At 39.1% G+C, this 24,799-nt stretch overlaps 1 protein-coding gene across 1 annotated transcript in view; it reads left to right on the forward strand.

Annotated features, from left to right (window-relative positions):
* COL25A1 (collagen type XXV alpha 1 chain) overlaps positions 1 to 24,799 on the forward strand; it is a 435,346-nt gene that overhangs the window by 388,673 nt on the left and 21,874 nt on the right. The window contains exons 20-29 of the mRNA XM_070611755.1: positions 2,422 to 2,490; positions 4,883 to 4,927; positions 5,847 to 5,924; positions 11,823 to 11,846; positions 12,377 to 12,421; positions 16,107 to 16,151; positions 18,373 to 18,453; positions 19,316 to 19,378; positions 19,988 to 20,038; positions 22,071 to 22,097. Coding sequence (XP_070467856.1) covers positions 2,422 to 2,490; positions 4,883 to 4,927; positions 5,847 to 5,924; positions 11,823 to 11,846; positions 12,377 to 12,421; positions 16,107 to 16,151; positions 18,373 to 18,453; positions 19,316 to 19,378; positions 19,988 to 20,038; positions 22,071 to 22,097 — 528 coding nt within the window. The remainder of the gene's footprint in view (positions 1 to 2,421; positions 2,491 to 4,882; positions 4,928 to 5,846; positions 5,925 to 11,822; positions 11,847 to 12,376; positions 12,422 to 16,106; positions 16,152 to 18,372; positions 18,454 to 19,315; positions 19,379 to 19,987; positions 20,039 to 22,070; positions 22,098 to 24,799) is intronic.

The following is a 24,799-nucleotide window of genomic DNA, read 5'->3' on the forward strand; positions in this document are numbered from 1 at the left end:
CAATAAAAGTAAAGAATGTACTGTACCTGTTTTCCATTCCCCAAGTAGGGATGTGGACAGGAACTTCATTTTATTAACAGTATTTTGAAGTTAATTTTCAGCTGAACTGCCTATCTGACATGCATTTGGTGTCATAATGGAAAAATCATCATTATTTGAAAATCTCTTTCAGCCTGAAAACATGAGTCTTTTTCCAGTTGCGTAGGGAGCCTGGATTTGGGCCACTAAATTCAGATTTAAAAAATAAACTAACCCTGCATATTTTACCCCCAACACAGTGAAGAGAGATCATAATGAAGGAAGACGTGTGACGGCATCTAAAAATCTGTTTTAGGTTCCGCCATCTCCTCAGCATCAACATCAATGCCTGGGAGAGACCTAAAGAATTGGGTCTAAAGAATTGGGGTTTTACTATGAATAATTTAGAATACTTTGAATAATACTGTTTATTCATTAATTCAACACATTTTTTTGCCAGACATTTTTCTAATATTTGAGATTTGAGATCAAATGCAACACAAACAGTCTGTCCTTTCCCAGGGTGTGCGAGAGAGGCGTGGAAGGAGAGGAAGAAGTCAGCAAGTAAATAATGTAATTCTAAAGAGCGAGAATCAAAATTAGAGGCATTGTGATAAAAAGTGATTCTGGGTAAAGATATACAGACTCCTGCGGTCCAGGACAGATCAATGATTTTCTAAGGTTTTTGTTGTTCTCTACAATAATCTTATAGTTCCTATTTTAGAAGTCTTCTGTAAACTATTAAAAGAATCACCAAATATGGTACTTTTTTAAAAATAAAAATTCCATATAGCAACAGAAGCCCTTCAGCCTCCAATCCCTGGGAGGTGCCGTCTGGAACATCTTTTCCATCTCTTCCGTCACTCCAGTCTCTTGCCTTTCTCCCAGTCTCTCTGTTTTCACACCTCTCTTTGGTTCATGCTGAGAAACCTACCAAGCGTTCTTTAATCCTTCCCGTAATCTAGCCCATCTCCCCTGCCATCCACAAAGGCTTCCCAGACGGGCATGGTACAGACAAGGACCCTGGAATTTAGAGCCCAACGTCACCCATCGTGGATCCAATCGTGTTTTCTTCTTCTTTGCAAGATGAGTGAGCTCCTACAGTGAGGGCAGCACATCTCTCATCCATAAAGATGCCATCACCAGTCTGAATGCCAACCCTGTTTGATTATTGACATTCTACCCACTATGCAGGAAGCCGGACACTCTCCCTATGGTCAGGGAGTGTAAGATGGCACTGTCTTCCTGGAGGGTGGCTTGGCAAGCTTTTAAAGTATTTGTACTTTTTGACCCAGCAATTCCCCAGCTAGGAATTTATCCTGAGAAAATGACCAGAGAAATGCAAAAGATTTGCATACAAAAACATTTATGCAAATACTGAAGATTGAGCACAATCATTTCTAAATTGCAGCTCTCTCATTTTAAAAGCTTTGTGACTTTGGGCAAGTTACTTAACCTCTCTGAGTTTCAGCTTCCTCATCTGTAGACTATGGAGGCTAACACCTTTCTCATTTGTCCTGAGGATTACAGAAGATAATGCATGTAAGCTGTTTTGTGCAGTTCCTGCAGTCATAGCAGCAGAATCATAAACAGCAGTAACTATAAAATACACCTACCCGTCTTCAGAACATGACTCAGGTCTCACGTCAGGAGCCAATCTGGAGCCCTCAGAACTCTATGGGGTTTCCTCTTCTCTCGCACACAGCCCTGCATTACTCCTTAATTCTTAACTGTTTTGTTCATGTGGATCTTGTCTGTCTAACTAGGTCACCAGCTCCCTGAGGGCAGTGGCCATGTGCAAACTTCACAGAGCCATGAATCTGGTAGCCAGCTGTAACCCCTGTGTGTATTACACCCTTGCGACACTTTACATTGATAAGTTATAAAGCCAGTACTGTAATGTTCTCCATTTTACAGAGGAAACTGAGGCTTCCAGAACTTAAGTAACTTACCCCAAAATACAGAGCTGGCAAATAACAGAGTCAGGATTAAAACCTAGGATGTCGGATCACAAAGCTGGTGTATAACCATGTCACCACGCTTCTTCCTGTAGATCTTAAAAAGTGACTGAGAATGAAAACTGTGGCCACGCTTGTCTCGAGGCGTAATGATGGCCCTTATCAATTCCCTTCAAAGGCCCTTCTGTGTACCAACATAGGCACCTGACAAGCATTTGCCAAACCACTTCCTTGTCCATAAAATGAGAATGGTAATACAAACATTCAATCATTGTTTTGATTATTAAATGGGATAACCCATGTTGAGATTAATATAGTACCATGTACATGGTAAACAAATGGCAACTCTCTGCTTTCTTTGATTTTATTCAACTCACTTATTAATCTACAGCGACCAGCCTGGTGGGGGGAAGCTGCCATTTACCTATTTTGTAATTTGTGACAGGGTGAACGTGGGGAAGCAGGGCCTCCTGGAAGAGGCGAGCGAGGGGAGCCTGGAGCCCCCGGACCAAAGGTCAGTTCTTCTGATGCTGGAAAATAACATCCTCTGGTTTGGAAATTTGTGTCACTTGCTTAGAACATGAGACAAATACAATTCCTCAACAGGAGTTATAACAGGCAAAATCACAAGTAGTGTATTGAAATGTTCACTGATTGGTTCTTTTCAGAAGGGATTTTACAGTTCAACTTTTCCAATTTACTCCATTCTATTTGGTAAACAAATTTAATAACATATCCAAACGTAAAGGGGAAGCACTGTCATATTAACATGTTATCACTCAATGTGTGTTCAAACTTACTTAGAAAAATGTAGGCACGTGCTGTGTTAGTTTCTGTGGTAACTTGATGGTGTGTAACACCTTGGAAATATGAGAGCTAAGGATTTATTTGACTGTTCGATCTTTATTCCTCTAAACTTCCAGCAAACCAATATGGTAACACTTTATTTTAATAACCCACCCTAGAGACACGGGAAGTCATTCACTCTTTGATGAAAAGGAAGTTTATGCAAACACTGTTGAGACTAATGAGAATTATTCTCAGAACTCTTCCCATCCACTGATGGGTGGGAAGTCTTCAGAATTATAATGAAATGAAGGTCGGTGGAGAGACCAGGGAATGAACTAATGACACGGTGACAATACTTATGTTTACTGTTATAAAATCCCACATTATATAGAGCCATATATGGAGGCAGTTAAAATAAAGTGTTTCCATTTTTCTTCATTATTCTGAGTCACTGCTAATTTCTTTTTTCTGTTCTTATCTCCTTTGTCATTTTCTCCTTTTCATCTTCATATTCTCCTGTAATAGGGGAAACAAGGTGAATCAGGAACTAGAGGCCCAAAGGGGTCAAAGGTCAGTAACCGAGTAACCTTGTAATGTACCATGGGACCGTCGAGAGTGGCGCTTCTCGCCTCTTCCGCAGAGAATGATGTTTTAGATTAAATTCTTTCACACACTGGGATTGTAATAATTTCATCCTTATGATGATATCTCAAAACAGTTGGTTTGTTTTATCTTGTTTGTTTTTGTGTGTTCTCGTGCTTCAGACTATTTAAGAGAAGTTGTAGTTCCTGTTTTGTAAAAATAGCTTCTCTGGAAAAAATTAAGTACTTTACTTAAATTAAATTTATGTAAGGTATAATCTTACTTTTTATTTCCCGGCTATCTTTGTGATAAATGCTCAAATTATACTTTGCTTTTAAGTTAGTTGACTTCCTTCATTGCATTAAAGTTTCACCACCAATTGAAATTCTTTATCATGCTTTTTATAGTATCTGTAATAATCTGTATACTGTTAGCAGAATTATGTTATTTAAGATGCCATTAGCTAATAACATGGAAAAATGGGTGCGAAATGAGGAAAACAGAGTGGGAATTATTATTTCTCTATTCGTAGTAAATTTAATTATGATCAATGTTAACAGCATAATGTGGATGGAAAAAAATTACAATCCTTTTTCCTGCCTCTTTTCGTTGGTCCTTACCCAGTTTATAGGAATATGCTTTGAATTCTGCTTAGGGAAAAATGTGTCGAATTCCATTTAGGAAAAGGACTCTATAAGTTTTAGGCTGTTTTAAAGAACATTCAAATCTATCCACGTTCAAATCTATTCTCCAAAGTTTCTGTTTAGACTTCCAAGAATTTTGAGTATTCTCAGAGTGATGCACTTGCAGTTTTTTCCTTAGACTAGCCCTGGTGTCTCTCCAGGCGGAGTATTAACACCGTAAATGGAACTTTAGAGATTTTGCATATTGTGTTGAAAGAAAGAGAGCTGGGTTTGCCCTGCCCCGACCTTCAGCCCTGCCAACCTGTTCCAGCGAGCTGCTGTCCACTTCAGCACCTTCTGAGTCTTAAGAGGCCCATACGTAACTATACAAAAACTTTTCCTTAGATTCTCATCATCAGAGGGAGACCTACCTGGTGACCTTTCGGTCCTCGGTCTCCCTAGAATGAGCTCTCCTTTCCTTCCCTGCCCCGATTATCTGTACTTTCCTTCTGAGAGAACAGACAACCCCGTTAGATGGCTCTCTTTCCCTTTGCCCCAAATCTTTTCATATAAAGGCAAGAACGTGGCTCAATCTGAGAGGTGAAGGCTTACTTTGAGTGTCCTAGAAACCACTCACTTTGCTTTTGAAGATCCCTAGTGAGAGAGGTAACATATATTATTGTTTCAAGATACTCTGTCATCTGAAAGGGGAATCTTAATTTACTTTAAGGTGCATCTTAAAGAAGCATTTGCCGTGTTGGTGGTTATTATTCTTCTAGTTGTTGTTTTCTATTTCACAAGTTCCTACTGAAGGTGCTGCTGTGTGGTTTTAAAGACATCATTATGTGTGAGATATTTCTAGACTGTGGGCCCCACTACTAATTAGGTTTTCTCTTTTTTCACTGTGGTAAGGGTGATCGTGGAGACAAAGGGGATTCTGGAGACCTGGGACCAAGGGTGAGTGTGTCTCTTGTCTAAGCTTTTGGCCCCCTACAAGCCCAGATTTGACGTATGTGTCCATCTGGGTTTTTCACCCAGACTAATAATATCCAGTGATAGCACTGGAGATAGACTACTGTGATTATCGCTCCTACTCCCTTTCCTCTTATTTTCTATGCTAGTCACCAGGAGCAATGAATGTGTAGACTCTAGCACATAAAGTAAACTCCACGAGAAGAAGTTCTAAAGAATTCTTTCTATCTACTTTCCCTCTGGTAAATGAGCAATAGCAAACCCGTAGCCATCCAGCTAATAGAATTTTCCCTTTCTCAATTAATCCAATTATAAAGAAATCGATAGCCCATATTTTCAGAGCCTTTTTTAAACACAGGCAGAGAATTAGGACATGACTAATGGAAATTCAGTGGCAGACCTAATGAGTAGGATGGACCATAGATGTCTTAAAAATATTTGTTCCCTATTTGGTTTAATTTTAATGGAATTCTATTCCTGTTGGGAAAGCCAACTATTTCCTACAGAACAGTGTTCTATCTTCTTAAAGGATGAGGAAGCAATCTATGAGGTGTACATGAGTGGAAAGAAGTTAGGAGTTGCTTTAATAAACATGGATAAAGCCCACAACATTTTATAAGTCAAATCAGGTGAGCCTACATTTTATAATTTTCAGAAAAAACTTTCAGAGATTGAACCACATCGTTTTTTTCAAAATCAGATTTCGTGTCTTTAACCTTCCACAGACAGGAAGTTGGAAGTGGTTTGCCTCCTTTGAAATAAGGACAAAATTTGAACCTGATTATTCATTCTGAAGAGCACTTGGGCCTTACTAGGGAATTGTTGCTATTTCTGTTTTTGCCGCAGTCCCTTCTACATCCTAGCCTAACTTCCAAGATTTTCCATTGGTTGATTTTTTTCCTAGGGTCCACCTGGTCAAAAGGGAGATCAAGGAGCCACCGAGATCATAGACTACAATGGCAACCTCCACGAAGCCTTGCAGGCAAGTGACCGCACCCTACCCTGACACAGTGACACTGATGAGCGCCCATGTAATGGGTGTAACTACCAGCTTTGGGTCTCAGAGGGCTCCACCGCTCAAAGCCCACCTTCTCCCTGATCTCCCGAACCCATCGCTTCTCCCTGCCTCACTTTATTCTATTTCCTAGCATTTTTTCAATCTTTCCTTTTCTTTCCCTTTTACCTTCAGATATGCTTTAGTCTTATCTGGTTTAAACTTTGTGTTAGTTTTTGCCAATCTTTGTCTCCTTCCTTGCAAAGCGAGCCTAGCAAAGCAATTAAGGGCCCTGTTTCTCTGAAGTTGGAACTGCCTGGGTTCAAGTCTCTTCTTACTAAGTGAAGAACCTAGGGCAAGTTATTTAACTTCTCTGTGCCTCAGTATTCTCATCTGTAAAATGAGGATAGCAATGGTATCTGCCTCCTAGGGTTGTTGTGAGGAATGAATGGCTAAATACGGATTATACACTTAGAACAGTGCCTGGCACAGAATAAGTCCTCCACGGGTATTTCTTATTACTGCTACCAGTCAATTCTTTTTCTCCCATTAAGTAAAAACCCATAGACTACATGGCTGTCTCATTGCCTTTGCTTCCTATTCATCCTTCTCCTGCTGAGACTCCTGCATTCTCGCCTGCATTATCATCCTGTTGAAACCTCTCTTATAAAGGTCAACAATAACCGGTAGGTCAAGCCCACTTGCTCATCAGTGTTGACTTTTCTGTGACATTTATAGTAAACCACCTTCCTTTTGAGACTCTTTCTTTCTGGTTTCTCTGACCCTCTATTCTCCTTTCTTCCAGTTTTCTTCTTTGATGGATCCACCCTATTTTAGTATTTCTGTTTCTCTGTCCATTCCCTAATTTTTGGTATCCTCAAGTCTCTGGTCTTTTCTTGGTACAGTAACTCCTTCCATGTTCTTCCATCTTCTGGCTTCCCAATCTTTCATCTCCGGGTCTGATCTGCATGCACCTCCAGCTGTCTAAGAATATTTCTACTATAGATGCATGACCGCCAAGTCAATTCCCACCAATACACACACTTATACTGGTTACCTTTCCCACCTACCAAATGATTCCCTTTCTTTAAATTGAGATTCATAACAGTTTACATCATTGTGAAATTTCAATCGTACGTTATTTCTTATCTGTCACCACACAGTGGTCCCCCTTACCCCTGTTCCCACCCCCCAACCCCCTTACCCTGGTAACCACTGAACTGTTTTCTTTGTCCATGTGTTTGTTTATATTCTGCATATAAGTGAAACCATGTGGTGTTTGTCTGTCTCAGTCTGGCTTATTTCACTTAGCATAATATTCTCCAGGTCCATCCATGTTATTGCAAATGGGATGATTTTGTCTTTTATATGGCTGAGTAGTATTCCATTGTATATATATATAACATATCTCCTTTATCCAGTCATCAGTCGATGGGCACTTGGATTGTTTCCATGTCTTGGCTATTGTGAATAGTGCTGCAGAGAATGTAGGGGTACATGTGTTACTTTGGGTTGTTGATTTCAGTTTATTTGGGTAGATACCCAGTAGTTGATTCCCTTTTTTAACTAACCAATTTCTGTTAGTCATACCATAAGTCTTTGAATTTCTTGAGATAGAAACTTTAGAGTCATTTCAAAACTATTCTTAGTCCTTCATTCATCATGTCTCACCAGATGCTGCGATTTCTTTTTTCAAAGTGTCTCTATTCTCTCCATTCCCAACTAGATCCACATCCTGTTTATTTCAAGTCTAACGCTCCCGCCAGCCCTTGACCAATTCCTCTGCCCCACGTGCCCCCTTCCCCTTCTAATCCATACTGTAGATCACTTCAATTCAGATAGTAATTCTCCTAAACTATCACTATTTTGGTGGCTGTAATCTGCTCAGAAGCCTAAATGACTCCCTTGCCTACTCTATCAAGCCCGAATTTCTGCATCTGACTTTTAAGGCTGTATAATCTTGCCTTTCCTGTACAGACTTTTCTATTTCTCCACAACACTCTTTTCCACCTAGAGCAGTCATATTTATCATACCCATAAAATTCCCCCTCTTTTTGCCTGGTTCATCCCATTCTTTCTTTCATCCATCTAAATCCCATCCAACAATCCACTGCTGACCCAGATGAATGCCTCCTCTTAATCCCTTTAAATATCAGCAGTCAGGGCCCAGTAGTTTAACATTTAATTGTTCTCAAATTGCATAATTTACTTTAGTCTTGCCTCTTACCAGATTGTAAGTTACTTGCTGACAGGAAACATGTCTTATGCTTATTCTGTATCCCCCAGGGTGCCTGACATAGGTCTGGTCATGTGAATATTAAATAAACTATTCTTGGTTGAATGAGTGAGTATACTTAGCTCATATGGCCAATGTATTTCTTTGCTTGAAAGCCAAATCAGTTGTTTTAAATATTTGCCATTTTGTACTTGTTTGAATTTTGTTTCCATCTTTCTGGTTTCCCTAACAGTATCTAGTTATGGTGGGTCTACATTTCCATGGGTCCTTTGCTACAAGTACCATCTTTAACCAGCAAAGCATTTATTAAATAGTTCTTACAGAACCTTTCTTCAGCTCAGCCAATTTTCCTGTTCTTTTCACTCTGTAAGATGCAAGGAGAAGTATGCTTACTGCTTGGAGAAATGTTGCTTGAGCAGGATGTTCAGTCAACGGCTTGAATTAGTGTTCCTCAGTGCAAGTGGATTAGACACGAGTAGTAGCCTCTGGGCTATTGTAAAGTTCTAAAACCAGTTTTCGAAATTGTTCCCTTTTTCTCACCAGTTGATAACTGCATGTATAAAGAAAGAAAGAACAAGAATTTTTAGTGTATCTACTATGTTTTCAAAGTTCTTGTAAAATACAGGAACACACTTTTTTAACTTAATTTATTAGCAATGTTGTAAATTTCCCTTCATCTGCTTCCATTGGCATCATAATTCTTGCTACCACCTTTAAGAGGTATCCATTCTCTTATCTTCCAAGAAATGCTCCAGTATTATTCGCCATTTTCTGAAAAATTGTGAAAGAACCTTGTTACGACACCCTGTGCGTGGATAGGGCCCAGCATGAAGCAAGCCTGCCTGAGCCTAAAACGGAATCTCAGTTTTGATTTCCCCTCTGCTACTAACTAGCTAGGTCATTTTGGGGAAATCACTTGATGTATCTATACTTCATTGGTCTGATCTGTAAAATGAGGGTATTTGGGGAATAGATTTTTTTCTAAAGGTCTATAAAATCTAATAATATTATGCCTAGGCTAATTTTTCAGCAGCTCCTGGCCAGTCTTTACTGGTGTGCCTTAAACACACTGCACTTTTTAAAAATCTGACCCCTGCATCTTGATATGAAAGGATACATGTGCTCAGTTTCTTTTTCTCACCTTGAGTTCTGTATGACCGTAACCAGTCAATATCCACCACAGTCAACTAGTTCATGTTTATCTCTCAACCTAAAGATTTGTTATTCTTATGGGATTGTTAGGGCAACTGTATGTTGTGCTTGTAAATGGCTTATAGATATTTTTTTACTTCGAAACTATTTGTTTTCCTAATGTAGAACTCTACTGGGTTAAGAGTCCCCAATAAAATTAATTAAACTAAATATCCATTAGATCGAGAGGAAGTAGTAGACCTTTAGTCTTCTAATTCTCCAACCATTGATGGGTCTTCACAGTTTAGCTGATTTCATTTCACTAGTCTGTCCTCTAAAAAAACTGCAAAAAATCTAGAATGACTAGATAAATAGGGGTAAATTACAGTTATAAAAATAATCACGTTAGAAATATGAAATTCTACTGTTCCCCCTATGGAAAATTATTTACAAGACTGTTTACCATAAGCCATTTGTTTTGATTTTTGTTTAAGGTGGTTACGTTTCCACGTTTAGCAATAAACCCTCTCCATTTCCTAACTTAAGCTTTTAAAATTTCTCGACACCATTTAAACTAACCCTCTTCTCTAGTATAAACCCTGCGTGATTTTCAGCCTGCATCGTTATGAGAAATGAAGGAGATTCACAAAAGCATCTCAGGGAATAAATCACACAGCAGCCCGCTAGCTTTCACCCGTTCGCAGGTGCTCTAGCTCAGGCCCCCATTTCACCTCCTTCCTCACTAGAGAATGGCATATCGTTCTCCATTACTGCCAAAAATTCTGCTTTTCAAATCATTACTGAAGTTCCAGAGAGAATCCTACTAAGTTTATCTTGCTTTAACTTAGAGGAACCAGGTACAAGAAATCCAAAGTGAGCCGACATCTTTCGGACAGTTCTGAGCGTCTGCATGGCAGTAGATGCTGTGTTTTTGAGAAGTTAGCTTAGTATGCTGTTATCTGTTCTTCTGTTCCCTGGATGGAACCTGCGCTGCACAATTTTTAGGTCTCACTAATATAGTCATTTAACAGGATCATTTAAACTCCATCTGCCAGATAGTTCAGTTACCATTAATAATATTCTTCTATTATGCACCTCATTATGAAATGTGTTGTTATCCTTAAATTTAAAAAAAGGCAAATGAGTTTTGTGTTTAGGTGGGAAATGAATCATTTATGGTACATGTTGGAAAACCTCTGAGAGTTCAAATTTTAAACTCCCTTCCCTTTCTAAGATTTTATGATTCTGCTTTCTAGTTAAAAATGTAACGTGTAATTGGAAGGCAAGAATAAAGAAATTATTTCTACTCTATAATTTTCTCATGGCATTTTTTAATGACTCATCTGCCAAAAGGAGCAAAGAAGTGACTTTCTCATAACCGTAAATGCAACTCTGACTCTAGTTGAATCCCTTAAGAATAAAGTCAGTCATGCCTCTTGTCACACAGATATGATGGTATAAAAATCTGGACCTTGATTTTTTTAAAACCTTGCCCCCAACTTGTGGCCATTTTGCCTTTTGACCTATAAGCACTGGTTGTTTTTTTCCTACTATGTTTTCTCTGAAGCTGTCAACAACCACGACTGATTTTATCATAGAATCCAAAGTTGAACCATTTGTACACTTGCATAAATATATTGTTTTCTAAGGAAGGATGACACTATGTCACTAGAGACTCGATTACGTGTTTGAAGTAAGAAGGATAATGTTAAGATTATTTTTTACGACAACCATAATAAAAAGCAGCAACAACAGCCTGAATCAGAAATTGGACTGGAGTAGTGGAAAACAAGGGGATGGTGTTAAACTGATATTCTCCACTCTACATGTGATCAGATAATGTTTCTCTACAAGCAGAGACCGTAATGGAAATGTTCTCTCCTCTATGACCACATAAAGTGGTTCTAGACCCTACAGAACTTTTAGCACAAGACTCAGACTAGAAAATATTAATGGACAAACGATTCATGGATTAGAGAGTGGGTGTTTGGGGATTCATACTTTGAGAGAATATATTTTGTTACAGTACTCTAGCACTTTACGTTAAGAAACTAAATGAATCCCTTATTGACTTCTGTCGTTAGTCATGTCACAAACACAAAAGCAAGCTAATTATAATGCAACAAATGAAATACAGACGAAAAGAGAAAAAATATTACTTATACAATTAGCTATTTCAGTTTTCTCTAATTGAAGGACTCTAGAATAGAGTGCCTATGAGTAGCAAAGTTTCTCAGTTCCCAATTATGCTGACAGACTTCTGGTGTGTACATTTTACTACATAATTTTTAAAAATCAGATGCATTAAAATTTTTACTTTTTCTTTATACAAAAGAAATCTTTACAGTGTATTATATTCATTTAAGATAGGATAATGTGTTCTCAGTCTCTGTCAGTTTCTTTTAAGACATCAGTCTTGCCAAAACATATTCAAAAAGTTGATTATTTCAGAAACATGTTTTTGAACTTCGGCACACAAAATCAGTGACTCTGTCTTTATTGATACATTTTCCCAACAGAGGATGACCACCCTGACCGTCACGGTAACTCCTGTTGCATGATTTCTGTGGTTTGGGACATTGTATTTGCTGTTCATGCATGCTGGTCATAACGATACTAACGTAGCAGTTGTTTTTATCTGATATTTAATTTTATATTTTCTTATATTAATACCTTTTTACAGCATTTCTCCAGTTGAATCAGTTTGTCTACTTAGTGAAAAAAGTGAAGAAAAAAAGTTATTGTTATTTTTCTCAGAAGTTTTTGGCCTTATTGTAATGGTACAGCTTTGTTCTTTAGTGTTTGGGAAACCAAAGCCTTGGCTGGGGGAGAGGAGAAGTGTGTCTAGAAACACAGGTGATTTGAGTAGGCTGATTCAGCCCAAGCAGACGACTGTGGGACACAGCCGCAATTTCACATTGTCTTACAAGTGAAATTTTTCCGCATTGCAAATCAGTATCAGGGGGATTTGATTATGATAGAAACTGCAGAGTTGTATAGTGTACTTATTTAAAGCATAATTTTTAATACATATACTTGCTACTCTTTAAAACTCTGTCTTTTCTGGATTTAGGGTCCCCCTGGACCGCCTGGACCGCAAGGACTGCAAGGCCCAAAGGTTTTCCTTATTTTACTTGTTTCCATTTGCCGCGTGTGGTGCAGAGAATCTCATATTAAATATATGTATCTTTGACAATCAATCTTACAAAATACTGGAGGAACTGAGATCAGCAATATTGCTTAAAAGAGCTAAGAATAGAAATTGAGGTCTGGGCTAAAGGAAGAGGGATCAGAAAAAAAGGAAAGTTAGAAGAGAAGGGAGAGAAGTGAGAATGACATTAAATTTAGAGGGAGGACAGTGAGAGAAACAGAATAGTAAACAAGGGAAAACAAGTTTCACAGAAATTGTAAATGTAAAGAAACACAAATGTGGTGTATGAAAAGGGAAAATATTTAAATAGAGGAGGATTGAAGGAAAATTTACTCTGACGCTTAAAAAGATCCTTTCCTCTAGTTCCTTTGTAATAAAAATAACAAGGGGAGCTTTAGCATGATGCATTCACAATGACACTTGTAGGAATCATTTTGAGTCACTTTTTATAACACATCCTGTTATTATATATATTCAGACATTTTGCCTTTTAAATCATATCTAATGAAACATAACAACCATGAATAGTAGAAGCTTAGAATTAATTGATAATATCTAAAATTGTTGGTGGCATTATCCAAACGAAAGCTTACTTATTCAACCACGTTTGATCAATGAACACATGGCCAGTGGCTCTGGCTTTTCAGAACTGAGCTATATGTGTTGAAATATGACTTCCGTCATAGGATTTTTGTAGGCAATTCAAGCAGCTTTGAAATCCATCTTTTGTTCATACCTCTTAAGGCAGTTTATTTGCTAAGTCTGTCATACACACATACATATCAGCTTTGTACTCTTCTCTTTCAAGATACTTAAAAACAGAAAGCCAGCACATAGAAACAGTTATTTTTCTATTATAAAAAGAAATATAAAGTAAAATATTACTGAGATCCTTGGCTGAGATATATTTGTAACATAGACCCTAATTTCAAATAGATTTCCTATATAACATTATCGTAAGTGTTGGGATTTTTAACTTTCTATTTCTCCACCACGTTCTGCTCCCTAAGAGATATAACACAAAAATATGCTCCAGTCACACATTGTCTTCATTCCTGGTGAGCAAGTCAGCCTGGATCTCTATTCTTTAGTGTCTTGGTGAGCTGGACTAGACAACCTGGAAGGAAACTGCAGATTCCTTTTTCTTTTGTGTGGAGTCAGCGAAGATCTAAGTTCCTTGCTTCATCCCCTCACTTGACTAAGTCTCCAGAACCAAAATTGTCCCCACAGCTAAATACGTACCTCATTCCCTAAAACCTCGAAAGCTTCTAGGACTTTACTCTTTTTTATAGCCCAAAGACCTACAGAAGGCCAAAAGGTACCCATCCCTTACCCTAAAGAGGCAAAAAGGACCACCTAGCCAAGAAGGCTATGTCAGTAGAATCTATACCCTCCTTGCTTTATAATCCAATTGCTATTCAGTTGTTAATTCAGTTATTCAGTAAGTAATTTTTGAGTCTCTACTCTGTGATGAGGACTAATATCTAGTAAAGATACGAGGCTGTAGTAAGGGGTTTCAACAAGGAGCTTACAACTTAGGAAGGGAGATAGGCAAGTACAGGCACAGTTATTAATAAATAGAGTGAGCGCTGGGATTAAGTGCACGTGCTCTGGGTGTGCACAGGGGAAGGCTCCTTCAGTCTTGCGAGTCAAGGATGACTTTGAGCTGAAACTGAGGGACAGGGGAAGCTGGCTGAATGAATGTGTAGAGCTGTGGGGGTGGGGGTTAGTCATACTCCTTACCTCTTACCCCTGCCACCTGCCGCTGTGCTGTCACTCCACCTCACGCACCCCTCATGCTGTCATAACTGAGATCTTGGGTCAATTGATCCAGTCCTTCATGCTTTCCATGATCTCTCCTTGAGAAGGTTGGGATAACTGGGGTGAGCTGTGTCCGTGACGAAGAATCAGCACATGCAGCCTGAGACAAATAGAGACCCATTCCCACTGGGGACTTGGCCTCAGACTGAATGGGAGCTAGTCAATTAGCCTTCCTCCTTCCTTAATCAAACGAGGATCGTGTGACTTCTTACACATCTAGAAACTCTTTACAAACTACATTTGATAGGTGAAGGTAAATTGATAACTCAGGAATTATGCTTCCTTTCAAACACTCACGGTTACATCTTGAAGATAAAAGCAAAATGATCATTATGAGACCCAGAGTGCTGACAAGTGTTCAGATGGAACGAAACAGCCAGGTTCAGCCAGCCTTGGCCGACGTGCTGGGGCGAAGCAAACTTTGCTGTTACCACGAAGGGCAAGAAATCAGGAATAAGGAAAGGCCTTTCTTTCTTCCTTTTTTTTTTTTCTGTCATTGGTTTGTCATGCCTTCCTTAAACACTACAAAACTCAAATTTCATGTGGTGGCTGATAGCTCTTAAAGCTTTACCAGGGAAGGAGCTGCAGGCATTTCCACACTGCGGTTTATAACATCACCAAACAAGGCTTCCTAGAAAAATACAGCCTCAAGTCAGCTCCCTTGGAAATCTCTCTGTGACGCGGGCCACTCACGCTCACGCGGGCTGATTTCACAAAGTTTCCACAATGTGGGAATCAGGGATATTTATAATGGGATTAACGTAAATGACTCATTGATATAAAATACTATCTTGCCTTTCAAAGAATTTGTTTGTTCAGGACCTTTTTCAACTGAAAGGTGACAAGAAGCGTGTTGTTTGGATAAATCTCTAGCACACTGTTTAAATATGATTTTTTTTTTTTGAGGAAGATTAGCCCTAAGCTAATATCTGCTGCCAATCCTCCTCTTTTTTTGCTGAGGAAGACTGGCCCTGAGCTAACATCCGTGCCCATCTTCCTCTACTTTATGTGTGGGACGCCTACCACAGCATGGCTTGCCAAGCGGTGCCATGTCCACACCTGGGATCCGAACTGGCAAACCCCAGGCCGCCGAAGCGGAACGTGCGCACGTAACCGCTGTGCCACCGGGCGGTCCCTAAATTTGTTTTTAATGGAACATCTTCAGTTAAGAAAAAATAAATCTACATATTTCCCATTTGTCAAGGGTTCTAATAAATCATACTGTGAATAGTGAATTTTATTTCATTCCTAGCTTAGTGTAGGAAATTGAATTGATCCAAAAATAATTTTATGTGGCTTAAGATATTCTCTGATTTATCGTATCTTCCATGAGGCTTATCTGGAAATACCACGTTCATACTCACTATGAATTTGTCTTCTCTATTCAAATGGTGCCAGTTAAAATATTGTAAACTTATGGGGCTTTGCATTTTGTTTTTTCTTAACTGTCTCATTTTTGCTTTTTTCTCAAATTGGAAAATAAGTAGAATCATACAGATTTTTTAAGAAGAAAAAAATTAACTGAGGCATGGAGGTTGTTATTACAGGATATTGTCAGCCATCAAATGATCTCTATCAGTTCTCTTTCACTAATTTTTTCTTTTAGTGGGAAAAAAATACTTAGCTACATCTAAGTATTATTATAGATAATCTTCAAGAAAATGTTATTTCACTTAGTTTAGATATGTGGTATGATGTCATAAAGTGTTCTTGGGTTATGATGCATTTGCTGAAAATCAAACTGTACTGTTACCAACTGGCACCATTCTTATTTAGTGTCATGTGCTACCAATGATAAATGGAGGCGAGCCATCGCTTTTTATCTTAACAGGGAGAGCCAGGATCTCCAGGAATCCCAGGAGCCGATGGAGAGCAGGTAATTTTCAGAGAGATGTGCTGTCATTTAAAGCATCATTATTGATCACTTCTTTTATTATAGGTTTGAAGCCAAAAAGGCATGAGTGTTGGTATATGATATCCTCTCTTTTTTTCACCATCTGTTCCAGAGACTACATGAACTCTGAAAAGCCATTGGTTTCAAAATAGACATTAGTCTTCTTTTGCAGAAACGTACAACCTATATGATCTTTAGTTTTGTCTTAATACTCCTAATCAATCTACCAGTGACACCTCTGTGAATTTTTAATAGACTTGTAAGATCATTAACAATTTAGTAAGAATAACCCAATTTTTGTCTGTGAATACAAATAATTCAAGATTAACATCAGTGACCATGGTTTCACAAAATTAGATATTGCTCTGTGTGTGATTTTGAGAATATTTTCTTTTCCCAAATAAAGAGTACACCTAGTATTCTAGGTCATTAGAAAAGACAGAAGCCAGCAGGGCACTTGTGGGTTTGTAGGATGTGGCAGTATCTCTGGGGTTCCCCCAAAAGAGACATTGGAAAACTTTTTCTAGAAAGGACCAGATAGTAAATGTTTCAGGCTTTGCAGACCTCATACAGTCTCTGTCACACATTCTTTTTTTTTTAACACCTCTTAAAAATTTTTTAAAACATTCAGCCTGTATAAAAACCATCCCTGGGCTGGATTTGTCCCGTAAACCATGGTTGACCCCTGGCCAAAGAGAGTCTGACCAGGAGAAGGGACAGTATTCAGAATCAAATCACATGGGTCAGTTTCAAGGTATTTGATGTTTTCTGGGCTTCCATTATTTACCCAAGAAATGGCTAAAATCAATACGATCATAAGAAATCAAGGGATTTCTTGATACAGTTAGTGAAATATACTCCTTAGTAGATACCATTAGATAAGAAAATTAAGTTTGAGCTGAGTTATTTTGATATCAGAGTTGTATGTTGAAATCGTACACTGTCACATTAAATAAACATGTGGTAGCTGAAAAAGAAAGAGACTTTAGGTGATTTGCTGTTATCAATCAGAGCTCACGTTAGAATTTAAAAATCTAGTTGTATTACCTTTCCCATTGTTAGTCATTAAAAATGATTAATTTGACATGCGTAATGACATACTGCAGGGTCCCTACATACACAGGAGCTGGACTTTTTCCATAGGCTTCACAATGTCGTCTTCTGCTACTAAGTCCGTTGGATTGACTGTCCTGCTACTGTCCATCGCTAGATCCCTACAACCAACCAGGGTCTGGTTAACCAGTAAGATCCACCTGCCCATTCAGTCACCCACCCACCCACCCACCCACCTAGTGGGTGCTTCTGAACTAGGTTCTACAAAATACGTATAAGTAACAAGAAAAGACACGTTCCTGTCCTTACGTAGTTTTTTGGTACAGAAAAGATGCACAAGTTTGTGCAGCCTAGGGGCCCCTTGCTGTAATAACTGTGCTCATCTCTGCTGAAGAACAGACCATCTCGTCATGTTGCCTGAGGTCCCTTGGATGAAATGCTTAATAATATGAATTATTTCAGTATTCGAATCACAAAATTCAGATTTGCTAGCTTTCAAAATACACATTTATCTATTTCCTCACTGTAAAAGAAGAATAAAAATAACATCCTGGATCACCTCGTAGAGATGTCTTGAGAACAAAATAAGAACACGGTAGAAAACTTGAAGTATTTCTAAGCACTGATTGAGCATTGGTGTGCAGTAAATGATTTACCTGTCTGTGTATTGGACCATTGAAGACTGACAGTGATTGGAAGTTCTGCCTGCTTTTAAGGGAGTAGGGGAGAATGGTGGGTGGAGATGGGAGAAATTTATTTAGACCTTTGTTATCATAACACTAGTCCTGGTTCAAAATGTATATTGTACGTTGAGAATTAAATCCATTAAATTGTGCTCAGGACCGGTGATACAGAATTAGCTGCCAGGTGAAAATATGGAATCAGGAGAAATTATATCAATGCCTAAGTTCATGTTTTTCGTACTTAAATGGCCTAAGTAATAGAATTTAATCCCTTCCATTACATGGGGAAATAGTATAAATTCAATGTAGAGGTTGCTATAAGAAATAACTCTGCCTAAAAATGAAAACCAGAATCATCTCAGCATGGGACCCACCTAGTCACAAAATTGATGTAGAATTCTAATTTCCTGAGGATGTTACTGTCAAGGGCCGGTAAGATTCTTACATACAAACCATATCATTTGTAGGGGCTCAAAGGCTCAAAGGGAGACGTGGGGGACCCAGGCATGCCAGGTGAAAAAGGAGGAATTGGACTTCCTGGATTACCGGTAGGTTTATACTTTTTATGCTGTGTTCATATTAAAATAAACTAAATAATCAGAAAAGAGTTAATGTTATTAGCTGCAGTCTCATCCAGTGGTTCTTATAACACTTTTACTTTTAAATATTTAAGGTATTCTTGGTTAATTACTCCACTGGGGCACTAAAAAATGTTAAAGCATCAGCCAAATGAATTATAAAACAAATCATCAAGTTTCCCTGAATTATTTCACTAGAAGACAGTAAAATAAATACAGTTGATCACTTTAACTTAGTATGCATAAGATAGTGGTAACTGATCATTTTTAAATAAACCATAATAAAAAACTAACAAACCAAAAAATATTAAACAAATAAAAAACAAGTTACTCTGGAAAGTATTCTCTTTGTGTGTATCATACTGTGGGATGGTGTTTTTATGGTGTTCTTCCATCATTTTTACTGAGAATTTGGAGGGAAAAATGTAGAAAACTTCACTGCCCTACATCTGTATTAAAACAAGGGAATGTATAAACAAATGTCAATGAAAACTAAGTTAAAAGACTGACCTTTGCTATTTAAAGTGAGCACCACCATTAAAAAAATGACATTTATAATCTGATATATTTAACAATGTATAAGTTAACCAATCAAGCCTAACCTAGTTTTTAATTACTCTATATTTTATTTCACGTCACCCACCATCCGAGGGATTTGAATAAGCTTGCTGTTTGAGGCTAAAACACAAGGGGATGGCTCCCTCTTTTATATATTACATGCATGATAGTATAAAAATTTCAAGAGGATGGTGGGTTAGGGGAGGAAATTCAGCTGTTTCTCACACTTTGAAGATAACTCCACCAGCTCAATTCTCTCAACACTTGTTTGTAGGGTGCCAATGGAGTGAAAGGGGAGAAAGGAGACTCCGGGCTGCCAGGTCCTCAGGGTCCTTCTGTAAGTCCGTGGCGGCGGAACTTCCATGCTCCTGGAGAGCTCTGCACCCGGCCTGTTACTCACCTAGTTCAGCCTGTGCCAGGTGGCGCTATCTACAGCATCAAGACCGTGTCCCCTCTTGGTTTGTCAAACTGTAGAACAAACATTTGTCGGCCTTGCACGATGACAGACAAAGTATCTCAGAGGTCTGAGTTAGAAGCTGTGTGTCAGAGGACTGTCTATCCTGAGAAAATCAATGGTTCTCCCACGATGCTGTGGGCAGAGCTCTGTGAATATAGGACACTCGTTCCTTTTGCTCCAGAGCCCTGTTGTTGCTTAGTGAAAGATCCGAGAGTTCAATAGTGGTTGTGGCATTATACCATTTCTTGGTAATCAGTTGCTTCCTTTTCTTTTAATGTACTTTTGATTTATTCTGGCTTTTGTAGAACAACTGTATTTTTTTTCAGTCTTTTTGTTCTCATGAAGGAATTTCTAAACCTAGAGAGTCAATGCACCCCTTCTTCCTCTGCAACTACTAATGGCCTTCGCAGACCCCCAGCGCAAGATTCGAGTCAAACTGCCTTATCTAAATGAAGTAACCAAATCCATGTTTATTTTTTGGACATACAGATCATAGGCCCACCAGGCCCACCAGGTCCCCATGGCCCACCAGGCCCCATGGTGAGTCTCTCTTCTCTCCACAATGTGATCATTTATTACGAGCATGCTACTAGAGAAAACATGAACACCTCACTGGAAACAGCCAGCTTTGTGCTACTGTCTGTGGACTGGACAGAAAATGCGAGGTGCTCTCAATATACTGACTTTGCAGTGTTGCCTTTCACTCCTGCAAACATATCAGTTGGAAAGAGAGAGCGTAATTTTGCGATAGGAGAGTTGAAGGAAGATAGATCTGGCCGGTTTTACTCCAGCCTTAGCACGAACATCAGAAAATCGTTTTAACCAATCACTCTTCTAGGCCATTAGTAACATAACAAGATTAGTAATTGTAGCTGTTAATGGATGTTTCTAAACAGCTTTGAGCATTGTGATCCTTTAATGAAATGTCAATCAGAAGATTTATAAAATAATATGATAAAAATGGAAGCTCACTTCCACAGATGACATATATTGTAGGGTCTTGTCTTTTCACGTTTATGGTTCTTCAGTGGAAAAAGTGTTTATGCAGATATTCCTCAGAGACCAGTGGAGACAATGACCACGCCCTTGTAGGACTTACGTCCAGGGAGGACAGCAGCCATTAAAGCAGTGTAATTTTCAGAATGTCACCTGGTGACAGTTGTGTTAAGGCTAGAATGCAGACAGTGCCGTGCTTCAAATGCTTTTGACTGGGGCGGGAGGGGACACGTCCGGCAGCCTCTAAGGTCCCCTTTGTCTCTAAGATGCCTCAATAAACCATGTCTTCAACCAGACAGATGAAGCAAGCCGTGGGTCACTCTTTCCTCCTGTTGTGCTCTAAAAAAGAGCCTCAATGGAACGATCTAAGCCTCAGAACGTAGCCCCAGACCAGAGCATCCCTTCCTTCCTCACTCACTTCTGTTTCGTACCAGAAGGCATTATGACAACCTTCTTTTCTTAAAACTAAACATTCATTAAGAAGTAAGCAAATGGCATACTTTTGACTTCCTTATACTCCCTCTACTTTAAGTTGGAAGATTAGATTAAAAATGCTATGTCCTGTTCATATCATAAAATTAATTAGTTTAAAGAAATTTTAAACCATTACTAAAATGAGATAAGAATACTTGATAAAGTACCAGTCATTTCCTGAAAATGTTTATTCACAACTTATCTAAGGGAAAATATTCCCAATGTAGACATAAGTAACAAATGTCTATGTATTGCTTGATAAAAAACTTTTTCCTGCACTGATAGGTATTTAAATACTCCTCTTTCCAAATAATTTATTTTAATCACTTGAAAAGTTTAAAGCAATTCAAAGAAAATTTTAATTAATTTAGATTGGCTAAGTAGTCTGTATATTTAGATTTTCCACAAAATACAGGGGAAAAACCCTGACTCGTGCATGCATTATTACTTCCTTCCCTTGGTAAACAATTGTTACAAGAACCTTGGAAAATTCATCTTTGTAAAAGTGAATGCATTCCAAATAATAATGCTTAGCACTCCTGCATTAGAATCCTTTCCTTAGGTTTAATTCAAATGGATGATGCAATAGGGTTCCAAACTTGACTGTCGTCTCCTCATTTCCTTCCTCCTTTAGATTTCTCAACACCTTGGGTCTACAGGAGTTAGTAATGGAAAAGGTCTTCTCTTCACTGGCACTTAAAGTCTGGGACTTTTCTTTGACAAATTTCTGTCTTTTCAGACTTACCTTTATTCCATATAAACTCATCAAGTTTGTGAGTTGAGATAAATGGGGAGTTGAGAAATAGGAGTAGTGTGGGTTCACAATACTTTTTTCTATTTGTTTCTTCTGTATAAACCTGCAGATTCCTCCCTCCCTCTCACAGACATTTAGCAGAAAGAACTGCTATTAGTGAATTTCCTAGTACAGAGCAATCCAAGAGCTGGAAGGAGCTTCCACGAGGGGCTCCACTGGCCTGCCTCTAGCTGTAGCTCAAATGAGAAGATTCTTGTTTTACTGCCTTTTGTTACTTTATATAATATTCACTTCTTCTGGGAAATAGTGAGTCAATTCTTAATTAAAAGCTGTGTTTTCCTTTTTCAGGGACCCCATGGACTTCCTGGACCAAAGGTAACTCAACAAATCCCTTGATTGTTTTATTTCTGTTTCCTTGTTAATCACGGAGAAGCATGGCGGAAGCATGTCTGTCCTGTCTTATTTATTTGTCAAGTAGTGTTGATAATCTTTAAGCCTTTAAGCATCCAGATGTTTGAATCTCACAGCACAGAATGATTTACAGCAGATTTGAGTGATATCACCTGGAGATGAGTTTTTCCTCATTTTGCCTCTTTCCTGGTCACTATGTAAGTTTCTTAAGTTACCCATCATAGTCAAAATCAACCATTCAGAAGTGAGTCTGATGAGATTCTCAAACTAGTCCAGATGCTCTTTCTTATTATGGTATCTTTAGTTGTATAGTTAGGTGTTATTAATTGACATTTCTTGCTTTCATATGCAGTACTGCACCTAAATGCTTTGACTATCCAGCATCTTAATTTGGTACTCCCCCAGAGGTCACTGCTCTAGAGTGGGGTGAAGGACATCGGGTGTGCTCCACTGAGGAGAAGAATATGTCACATACGTGTATTCTATACTCTACATTAACAAGAGAACGACAGAGAATAGCCCCTCCTTGTCGGAAGTGGTGCAGCTTGTATTGTGAAGATGTTCTCCACCTGTTCTTTGCATTTGTGTAGACAGAGAGGACACCTTGGAGGGTTAAATGAGCCCTGAAAGACAAGCTCCTTCTTCCAGGGAGCGTATGTGATGAGAACCTGTGTTCTAATCTCAGCGTTGCCATTGACGGGCTGTGTTACCCTGGGCAGATTATTTACCCTCTCTGATCCTTCATTTACTAAACTAGGTAACTTACCTCATAGTGTGGTGATGATTTAATGAGGCATGATTATGAAACACTTAGTAAAATATCTGCAGTTGTTGATAAACACCCCAAAATGTCCGTTGTTATTTTTATCTTGTGATTTGATGCTTTGTTCTGAACAGAAAAATTTAGCTATTCCTTGAGGCTGCTTGACGGAAGGGTCAGGGACTCTTGGAAGCTCCTCAGTGGTGAGTTGTGCATCTAAGTGGTGAGGGATGGAGGAGCCATAATGCCATGTCGGCTCTAGGAATCAGAAAGCTTAGAGGCAGCCCAGCCTCTCCTCTGGGGAGCCCCTCTGGCGCACTCAGCTTTAGGGGTGGCAGAGGTATTAGTCTGACTCTAGACAGTTGAGTTTCTTTTTTAAGGTGAGGGAGGTGACTCACCCAAGAATGGAAAGAGTTCTTCATTCTTTAGAGTACCATACCTTCTGATGAGGCAGGTGAGTGACAGTGTCCCAGACACATGGATTATAGTTTGGGGTAAGAGCATTGCTCTGGGTCAGAAGAGAGAGCGTGTCTGTCAGCTTTGTGGTCTTGGTAATTATCTAACTTCTCTGGGCCTCTTTTCCCACTCCAGACTAAAGCAGTATTTCCCACTCTTCGCTTCTCCTTGGATTTCAAGGCACCACTAAAGACCAACCCAATCATCATAACTCAGGCTAATGCCTCCAAGACTGTGTTTTTAATTCCATGAGTGATTCAGATGCCCCATCACCAGGAGATTTAATAAATACTCAAGATCGTTTTGATATCTACAATGCAATGATTTGTTTTGCCTGTAACTTCAGTTGTTCCTGAAATCATAGATTTCAGAGAATTATGAAGTTGAGAAGACATCCTAGATTACCTGTGCCAGTTCCTTGATTTTACAGATGATAAACTATAGGCCCAGGAAATTTAAGTTACTTGTCCTAAATTACACTACTAATTAAAGGACAGATCTGGGACTCGAACTTAGGTCCAGAGTTGAAATTCGGTCTTTTTGCCACTGAATTTGATTGTTTAAAAACTCACCTTCTCAATTACTGCCCACTCCTATCGATGCACGACTCCTCACCAAAGAATTCCACAGCTTGCCAAGGCTGCCCTGCCCTGCCTGTTTGTCAGCTCAAGACCACCGCCTGGAAGTCCACGCACATGCACGGCCCTGGGTCTCCAGTTTAGCCAGTTAACTGAGGCTGCTTATGGAGCCTTGGTCTTAATCTCAGATGGATTCTAGCTCTGTGACATTTCCAGGATCCTTCTTTACTGACCATAGCCCATTTGGATTTCCTATGGTGGCAGCACTGAGAACATCCTATCTTTAGAATCCCAAAAGTCCACTAGGTACTATACGAGGTTGTGCCAGTGTGTTCATTCCTCCATGACCCCTTTGAAAGTTCAGATATACAGCCTGGTTTCGTGGATGCTCACTAGCTCACTGTTTCCCAGAATTTCCCAATGAGAAGAATTCCCTGAGAGACTTATTAAAAATACCCATTGTTGTGCGACTGGTCTAGGTGGGGCGCTGTACTCTTTAGGTCTAACAAGCGCCACACTGATTTCCATCACCAGGCAAATGGGGGAAATACCGCCCAGGTTAATAACTGTCCCGCACGTAAGCATGATCTCTCCCCTCCCGCACCCGCCCAGCGAGACTCCACAGGCCATTGGAGATTGAAATCATCTTCCTTTTCCAAGTCTTTCAAGATTTTCTTGATGAAACTAATGTCCGTACTTAAAAGTTGAAAAGTTCTGACTTTTCAGGTCAGAACTGTCTATTTCTAAAGTGCTGATCTGATAGAAAGTAGGGGTCCTGTATTCTTGTATTTTTTTAAAAAAACGAGTCAAGAGAATTTATCACTTAGCATGGCTTTTCTGTTGTCGCCTTAATTTAAATTCTAAACCTCCTT

The sequence above is a fragment of the Equus przewalskii genome, chromosome 2 (genome assembly GCF_037783145.1).
Source record: "Equus przewalskii isolate Varuska chromosome 2, EquPr2, whole genome shotgun sequence".
NCBI classification, from domain to species: Eukaryota; Metazoa; Chordata; class Mammalia; order Perissodactyla; family Equidae; genus Equus; species Equus przewalskii.